The sequence below is a fragment of the Tripterygium wilfordii genome, unplaced genomic scaffold (assembly GCF_013401445.1).
Source record: "Tripterygium wilfordii isolate XIE 37 unplaced genomic scaffold, ASM1340144v1 ctg63, whole genome shotgun sequence".
In the NCBI taxonomy this organism is placed as follows: Eukaryota; Viridiplantae; Streptophyta; class Magnoliopsida; order Celastrales; family Celastraceae; genus Tripterygium; species Tripterygium wilfordii.
In genome coordinates, this window is record NW_024056409.1 from 43,212 (window position 1) to 52,461 (window position 9,250).

The 9,250-nt window shown below is 34.8% G+C and overlaps 1 protein-coding gene across 1 annotated transcript; it reads left to right on the plus strand.

Annotated features, from left to right (window-relative positions):
• The first annotated feature begins 289 nt into the window (after positions 1-289).
• On the plus strand, positions 290-2,582 carry LOC119994964. The gene is made up of 2 exons (XM_038841302.1): positions 290-1,997; positions 2,176-2,582. Exons 1-2 carry the CDS (start codon positions 290-292, stop codon positions 2,580-2,582), a joined length of 2,115 nt encoding a protein of 704 aa, XP_038697230.1.
• Positions 2,583-9,250: the final 6,668 nt, after the last annotated feature.

Genomic DNA, 9,250 nt, shown 5'->3' on the forward strand with positions numbered 1-9,250 from the left:
TATATACATCTTATATAGTTGTGTTCTACTTGCCCTATCATTTTGGATTAAGATATTGCATCTGAAACTGAAATTGATTTGAACCGGTTAGGGCTATACTAGTAAAGACCAACTTCTGTACTTTGTGTCTTTGTTTTTGTGGTCTATTTTCTGTTTAAAAGTAAGGGGATTCCCAGTTGGAATTTGGGGACACAATTCACCCCCCCCCCCTCTTGTGTCGCCTAGGTCCTACAATTGGTATCGGAGCAAGGACTAGCTAGAAATTAGAATTAACACTCTACTAGCGTAAATGGCATTCACAACATCTCATGGTGAGGCTGAAGGTCTCTCTATGAACAGACCTCCATTTTTCAATGGAAAAGACTATGGTTTTTGGAAAACTAGGATGAGAATTTTTATAAGATCAATTGACTTAGATTTATGGGATGTAATAGAGTATGGTCCACATAGGCCTAAGAAGAAATCAGGAGACACGCTTGTCGATAAAGAAAGAAGTGAATGGACAATGGAAGATAAGAAATTGGTTAGTCTAAATGATAGAGCTGTAAACATCTTACATTGTGCATTAATTAGAGCTGAATTTGATCATATTTCAACTTGTAAAAGTGCTAGGGAAATTTGGTGCATGCTAGAGCTTAAACATGAAGGAACTAGTCAAGTAAAGGATACTAAGATAAATATGCTTGTACATGACTATGAATTGTTTAAGATGAAACCAAATGAATGCATTTCTGATATGTTTGCTCGTCTAACCACCATTTGTAATGAATTGCAAAGTCTTGGTAAAGTGTACTCAAATGCAGATAGAGTTCAAAAGGTACTAAGGAGCTTACCAAAGACATGGAAAGACAAAGTCACCGCAATCCAAGAGGCAAAGGACTTGCAGACCTTGAAGTTGGAGGAACTCATTGGGAGCTTAATGACACATGAGATTGAGCTAAAGAAGTATGAAGAAGAGGATGAGACACCTAGAAGAAAAGGAATAGCACTTGCTGCTAATTCGGATAGCTCAAGTGATGAAGATGAGGAGACACAAATTGCAAGAAATTTCAGAAAGTTTATGAAATTTCAGAAGCAAGGAGGCTTCAAGAGAAAGGGTAACTTTAAGGGTAAGAAAAATGAACTAACATGTTTTAGATGTGGCAAAACAGGTCACTTGATTGCTGAATGCCCAAAACCTTCAAAGAAGAAGTTTAAAGGAAAAGGAAAGAAAGAGAAGAAGGCCTTTAAAGCTACATGGGATAACACTAGCTCAGATGGCTCATCAAGTGAAGAAGAGGAAGATCACACAGCCAAATTGTGTTTAATGGCAAAATTGGCTGAAGTCTCATCTAGTCAAGATGAGGTAGTAAGTGTTTCTGAATCTCAATGTTTTGATTCATTATCTGATGCATATGCTCAATTATGTGAATTTCATGAATCTCTAATGCTTAAATACAAGCTAGCTAAAAAGGAAATTTCTAGACTAAAGAAAATTGAAAAGGTGCATCTGCATGATTGTGTAGAATTGAAGACTAAGCATGATGATTTAGATATTACATGTAATGATCTTGCTGGTAATATTGATGATCTTGTGATGGAAATTGAAGCACTTAAAGAACACACATGTCAAGGCATAACTGATTTACAATTACAAAAGTTACGTGAATTTGATGAAATGCAAGAAAGAGTAAAAGAGTTAGATAGTGAAATACTGTCTTGGGAAGAGTATGAATCCAAAATGCTTGATAAACTCACAAATTTGAAATCTGAAGTAGAAAATCTAAATGAAAAGAACAAATTGCTTGAAATGAAATTCTCACAATTTTGTACAAGTTCTGAAAAATTGGATTTGCTATTTTCTTCTCAAAGGCATTATTTGGATAAGAGTGGAATTGGATATGATCCAATGAAGCTAAATGAGAGTCTAAGTGGCACAAGTGCCATGGGTAGAACCTCTATTGTGGCTGCCCAAAGGGCCAAGCTCCTAAGAGCTAGGGTTTCACACCCAAGGCCAGGTGTATTTAAATTGAAAAGGTATTGGGTACCTAAAGGCATGAGAAATGATGATATAAATGCTTATGTTGAATCTATGTATGGTGTGCATATTATTGCTAATGTGACTAACCCTAAAGGATCCAAGGTTTGGATACCTAAGCTTCATTGATTTTATTTTAAAGGTATGCTTAAAAACAGAATTCAAGAGTGGAGAATGGTATCTTGATAGTGGATGTTCTAGGCATATGACTGGAAATCCAACCATGTTCACTACCTTCACTAAAAAGAAACATGGTGGAAACATCACATTTGGAGATAACTCCAAAGGTAGAATTCTTGGAAATGGTTCCGTAGGTAATTCTTCCTTTGCCATAGATGGTGTGCTGTATGTGAGTGGTTTATCATTTAATCTCATTAGCACTAGTCAACTAGCTGATAAAGGATTTGTGGTAAAGTTCAAAAAGGACAAATACTTGATTAAAAATAAGTTAAAAGAGTTGGTAGTTGCTGGTTCTAGAAGTGGCAATGTGTATGTTATTGATTTTGAATCTTTAAGTAGTAGTTTAACTTGTTTGATTGCTTCTAGTGATTGTGCATTACATTGACATAGAAGATTAGGTCATATTGGCATGTCAACTTTGAGAAAATTTGCATGCTAGAAATCTGGTATGAAGCTTACCTAGGTTGAAATTTAACGAAAATCATATATGTGATGATTATTCTGTATATATAAGGAAAATAATAAAATAATCATTATTTCATATTCTTAAGATCAAGAGTGATATTGATATGTCTTGTTCTTAAATTTTAATGGTATAACTCTTGGTTAAGTCTTTTGTGCATAGTAAAAAGAAACAGGTTTTAAGAAACTTGCTCCACAATCTTGAGAGGTATTGATGCAAGCCATGAGAACATTCACATGAACAAGGTGTTCAAAGCTTCAAGTGTTCAAGCTAAGTAAATAAGATGCAAAGTGGACAAAAAGAGCATATGGAAACTATAGAATCAGCTAGTGCCATACTACACCCAAAAGAAGCAAACCTTTGAAGATACATCTTATGAGGTTTCAGCTAGATCAACAAGGGGTTCCTATGGTCAACTCTAAAGCCTTATTCTATCTTTAATATGGTACATTGCATGAACTATTTGATTCCATGAGTTGCTTGATTACATGAAATGATTGATTGCATATATGAAATGGTTGACGTCATTGTGTCAAATAGAATGATTTTGATAATATATATGTCTTTGATTGAATTGCTTGAGAGTTTTAAAATTTGAGTCTAAAATGATCCATCTATAAAAATGGCATTGAAAAGAGATCTATGGGAGTTTAGTATAGGTTACTCAAAATGAATATGGCTTACTTTGAAGATTATAACTTGGGTAAGTTTAATCCGAAAAGAGACATTGTGCATAAAAGTTGATGTCATTGAATTCTTGATATCTTTGATTGATTAATCCCATTTTTTTTTATCAAATTGTTATGACTAATTCTCTGCATCATTCAAGGGGGAGTTGTGTTCTCACATGTGAAAGGAAACTTTGGAACTAATGTCAAGGACCATATATTTGGTCACTATGCTCGTTTGATGAAATATATGTTTTTGAACTTATTTTAAAGAACTTGAATGATATATAGCATGTTATAGATGCTCCATGGTTAATTGAAAAGTGAGCTACAGTTGGCATCAAATGCTATTGTGATTTCAATTGATGTGTGAATCATATGCATGATTTTAGGGGGAGCATTGCATAAGAACCCTTTTCGGGTAAGATAGTTGAGTTTTGAAAAATGCAGTTTCATCCCACATACTTACATGGCATCATTTGTGTAAAATTGTGCATTCATGGGCTGACTACTTCCTTTTTTATTGATAACAAAAAGGGGGAGAGAATTGATGATGTAGAAAGTGCATTAGTTGTATTAGTTCGTAAGTTAAGGAGGAGAGTGCATAATTTTTTGACAAAATATGGGAATGAGTGAAGCATGAAATAAGGGGTGAGCTTAGTGCCCTTAAAGGCTTAGTACATTTCATGCATTCAAGTTTGGTATCAAATTCAATAATTATCAAATAGCTTTCTACATGCTAGGTTTTGTAATCATCAAAAAGGGGGAGATTGTTGGACCAAAGGTCCTATATTTTTTGTTTTGATGATTGTATCATGCTATGCTATTTGATTACATGATCTTTGTGATGAATTTGATGGTAAATTGATTGAATTTGAGACTTCTCTTAATTGGTTTTTCATTCAAGTGTTTTAAAACTAGTTGTGAACTCAACGATCGTTTTTATATCAAATAACATCTAAATGAGCTGAATTTTTACAGAGACATTAATTACATCATAAGGAACATTTTGCATGAAGGAATGAATAACAAATTCCGCCGTTTAGTAGCTGAAAAGCTGTGCCCTAGTTCATATCCGAAAATTATGTTTATATGTCTTAATTGAGTGCTTATGTGACTAAATGATATTTGTTTGAGCTGGAAACTTATATGTACATAAGTCCATATATATTATGATGTTATATGCTCAAATTTTGATTATTTGAATGATTATTTGAACTCAACTAACCTATGGTTCAAGCATGAAGCTCAAATGAGCTTACAAGCATATCTTAAGGTTTTTCAGGTTAAGACAAGAGTTGTAGTAATCCGGCTGTCCAAGAATAGTCTTGTAAGACTTAGGACAAGCTATGAAAATCCTAAGCACTCTTGCAAATCCACTAGAAGGTGAATGTTGAAAATGTTCATTTCAGACAAGGTGTGTCCAATTAGGACAAGCTGTGTCAATTTCAGACAAGCACTTTATGGAGAGTATTTGGTGGAGATTTCAACAAACTACATTCAAAATTTAAAGAGAGGATTCGAAATTCAAAGTTGGAGATTCGAAATTCTAAATTCAAAATCAAGTCAAGGTTGTTGCATGATTTTCAAAATTTAGTGTACAAGAACAAGAATGTGGCAAGGTTCAAGATGTGTTGCTGTATTTTTTGAAGATCAAAATCAAAGTTTGTTGCAACTTATGAGGAGATAACCAAGAGAGAGATTCAAGCCCTTGAAATCAAATTTTCAAAGTTGAAGTTGAGGAGATATCTTCAAAGGAGCTTTGATTGGCTGAAATTTGAAAGAAGATGAAGCCAATTTCAAAAGTCATGTTGGTAAAGATCTCATTCAAGTCAAAATGGAGCTGTTATGATCAAGTGGTTGCATTTCTTCAACAAGAGACTTAAATGGATGAAAATCTTGGGTGAACATGGCCAAGTATGTTGTCTACATTCAAAGACAAGAGATTGATACATTTGAATGGAGGAAATCAAGTTTGTTAGCATAGAGGTTGTTGCACTATAAAAGGAGAATATCAAGTTTGTTTTCAAAAACTATATTCAAATTCAAAGTTCAAGTGAAGATGAGAAGATCAAGGGATGCTCTCAACTATCTCTACTTGGCTTTCCTATAAATAGCCATCCATACAAGAGGAGAAGACACAAGACTTGCTACAAGCTACATAGCCTATTCTCCCAGGCTCTCTTTCTCTCCAGCAAAAGGCCAAGTCTTCCAAGTCTAGTTCTACAAGCATATATTGTTGTTACTAAAAAGCTCTCTGACACTTTATATTTCAATCCTACCTGTGAGCCTTTGTCAAATTTATGAGAGTTCCCTCAAACCTTGTTGGTTAAACACTAGAGTGGAACCTAGAGCCTAAAATTGTATCCCTTACCTTGTGAGGTTGTAAAAAGTTTAAGGGTGACTTGTAAAAACCCTCTGTGAGTTGTTGGTTTCTTGAGGAAACTATTTATCCTAGTGGATTTGAAAATCCTAAGCAAGGGTGCTTAGGTAGTAGACGTAGGAGGGTGCTCCGAACTACTATAAATCATCGTGTGCTTTACCTTTTGCTTGTTTATTGTTTTGCATGCTTTGATTATTTACTTGTTCAATACTGCCATTCATAATTCTTGATCATTCGATTATCTTGTGATAATTTTGGGTGACTTGAATTTGAAAGTTCATTTCTCTACTCAATACTAGCAAAATCAAATCTGCCCATTTTGTGTTTATATTGGTCAAAACTTTTCTAAGCATTCTAATATTGATATTCTGAACTATTTTCATAATCTGGTACTTATTATGCTCTAATTTCAGTTGGTTGATGGTTTAGAGTTAAAGCTTGATTTTCGGTTCATATCTAAATATATTGTTCTTAATATTGATATTTCAGCCCCTTTAACCTACTTTATGAAATTCTGAATTAGTGTGTTGATTTCTTGAATCCTAGCATCTTATATCATATATATTCGTTTATATACATCTTATATAGTTGTGTTCTACTTGCCCTATCATTTTGGATTAAGATATTGCATCTGAAACTGAAATTGATTTGAACCGGTTAGGGCTATACTAGTAAAGACCAACTTCTGTACTTTGTGTCTTTGTTTTTGTGGTCTATTTTCTGTTTAAAAGTAAGGGGATTCCCAGTTGGAATTTGGGGACACAATTCACCCCCCCCCCCTCTTGTGTCGCCTAGGTCCTACAAAATGAAGATATAGAATGAAGCCTAATAGGTGCTGGAAATCAGATTGTGCAAGTAAGAAAATGGCTCTTGAGGAAATGATAAGAATCTGGTAAGAAAGGCTCAAGAGTAACAATAAAGCTTTACTTGGCTAGTGTGTATGATCTCTCTTCAAAATCAAGTATGTAATCAAGGAATGAATGAGTGAAAGAATGAAAGCTTAGAAGATGAAGAACACTAGAGAGAGAGAGTGTAATTTTCGGCCAAGTGTGGAGAACCAAGAAACTAGTGTTTGCTTTATAGTAAAAATGAAGTGATGGTCTCTTGAAATTTCAGCCATTGGATTTGGAAGATAAAATCATGGCCTTTAGATGAATATAGACGTTAGAGACACACTAATTGACTTTAGAGAAAGGTTTGTCCTTTAGGTGGAGTAAATCATGGCTTTTGGATGGATATAGACTTTAGAGGCCACCTTGAAAGATACAACAATTGACTTGAGAAAAGTTCATCTTTTAGGTGGAGTAAATCATGGTTTTGAATGGATATAGACTTTAGAGGCATCTTGAAAGATACAACCATTGACTTGAGAAAAGTTTGTCTCTTAGGTGGAGTAAATCATGGCCTTTGGATCAAATGAAGATTCAATTTTGGCCATAGGATGTAAAGTAGGAGAGATAAGAATAAAGCTTGAATCTTTGGCCATTGGATTAAAATGTGATTTTGATGTAGAGAGAATATGATCCATTGGATGTGGAGTGTCTTGGTGGGAAAGAGAAATGGTTTTGAAATAAAGCTTCCCACACATGTGAAGAGAAAAACTTGTCATAAGACTTGTTGTACCTCTTGTCTCCTCCTTTCAAATTAACTTTTCCTTCTCTTCTCTTTTGGCTCCAAGTCTTCTAGTTAAGATGTAACTATGGTTAACTTGTCTTCTTTGCCATGTCATCAATGCCATGTCATTAATGCCATGTCAACAATGCCATGTCAGCTGCCACGTCACGTCCGTCGATTCTGACTTTGACTAGAAAGTTAATTTTACTTCAATTAATCCCAATTAAGCTCCAAGACATCTTTGGCAAAACTTGACTTATGTTGACCACGAAATTGACTTTCTTAATCATGGTTGACACTGATTAAGCCTTCACTAATGTTGGTCAAGGATGACATTAGGACCAATTTACGTTTTGGTCACCCTACACACAAATCATACTCAAGACATGCTATGTAAACCCTTTTAGGGTTTCTTGCAATTAGTCCACGTTAGTTCAATAATCAAATCATCAAATAAGCACAATTGAACTAGTTTAATATAAGTCTTGAATTCCTAAACTAATCAAGTAGGCATATGCACCTAGGTTTCTCAATACAATCAATAGATCAAAGTTCAATCAAAACATGCCGTTGTAATCACTCAAACATATATTCAACAAGACGTGCTTTTCACTTTTTTGTGCAATTTGAAACATAACTCGGTCTATTCGCTTCTTTATCCATTGAAACCTTGTACGAAAGCTAAATTAGCAAGTTAGACTTCTAAGGGCAATAAATGGAGTACAACGGTCCACTTTGAAGCTTTGGAATTGCTCAACTCTCTCCATAGACGTGCTTTTCACGTTTTTGTGCAATTTGAAACATAACTCGGTCTATTCGCTTCTTTATCCACTGAAACCTTGTACGAAAGCTAAATTAGCAAGTTAGACTTCTAAGAACACTCAATGGAGTACAACAGTCCACTTTGAAGCTTTGGAACATTGAAACCTTGTACGAAAGCTAAATTAGCAAGTTAGACTTCTAAGGGCAATAAATGGAGTACAACGGTCCACTTTGAAGCGTTGGAATTGCTCAACTCTCTCCATAGACGTGCTTTTCACGTTTTTGTGCAATTTGAAACATAACTCGGTCTATTCGCTTCTTTATCCATTGAAACCTTGTACGAAAGCTAAATTAGCAAGTGAGACTTCTAAGGGCAATAAATGGAGTACAACGGTCCACTTTGAAGCTTTGGAATTGCTCAACTCTCTCCATAGACGTGCTTTTCACGTTTTTGTGCAATTTGAAACATAACTCGGTCTATTCGCTTCTTTATCCATTGAAACCTTGTACAAAAGCTAAATTAGCATTTTAGACTTCTAAGAACAATAAATGGAGTGCAACGGTCCACTTTGATGCTGTGGAATTGCTCAACTCTCTCCATAGTCGTGCTTTTCACGTTTTTGTGCAATTTGAAACATAACTCGGTCTATTCGCTTCTTTGTCCATTGAAACCTTGTACGAAAGCTAAATTAGCAAGTTAGACTTCTAAGGGCAATAAATGGAGTGCAACGTGTTGAATATATGTTTGAGTGATTACAACGGCATGTTTTGATTGAACTTTGATCTATTGATTGTATTGAGAAACCTAGGTGCATATGCCTACTTGATTAGTTTAGGAATTCAAGACTTATATTAAACTAGTTCAATTGTGCTTATTTGATGATTTGATTATTGAACTAACGTGGACTAATTGCAAGAAATCCTAAAAGGGTTTACATAGCATGTCTTGAGTATGATTTGTGTGTAGGGTGACCAAAACGTAAATTGGTCCTAATGTCATCCTTGACCAACATTAGTGAAGGCTTAATCAGTGTCAAACATGATTAAGAAAGTCAATTTCGTGGTCAACATAAGTCAAGTTTTGCCAAAGATGTCTTGGAGCTTAATTGGGATCAATTGAAGTAAAATTAACTTTCTAGTCAAAGTCAGAATCGACGGACGTG

Coding starts and splice junctions, on each gene's coding strand:
- LOC119994964 (XM_038841302.1), top strand. CDS start 290: ATGGCATTCACAACATCTCATGGTGAGGCTGAAGGTCTCTCTATGAAC. Junction 1,998..2,175: donor GGTTTCACACCCAAGGCCAG/GTGTATTTAAAT, acceptor GCTTAAAAACAG/AATTCAAGAGTGGAGAATGG.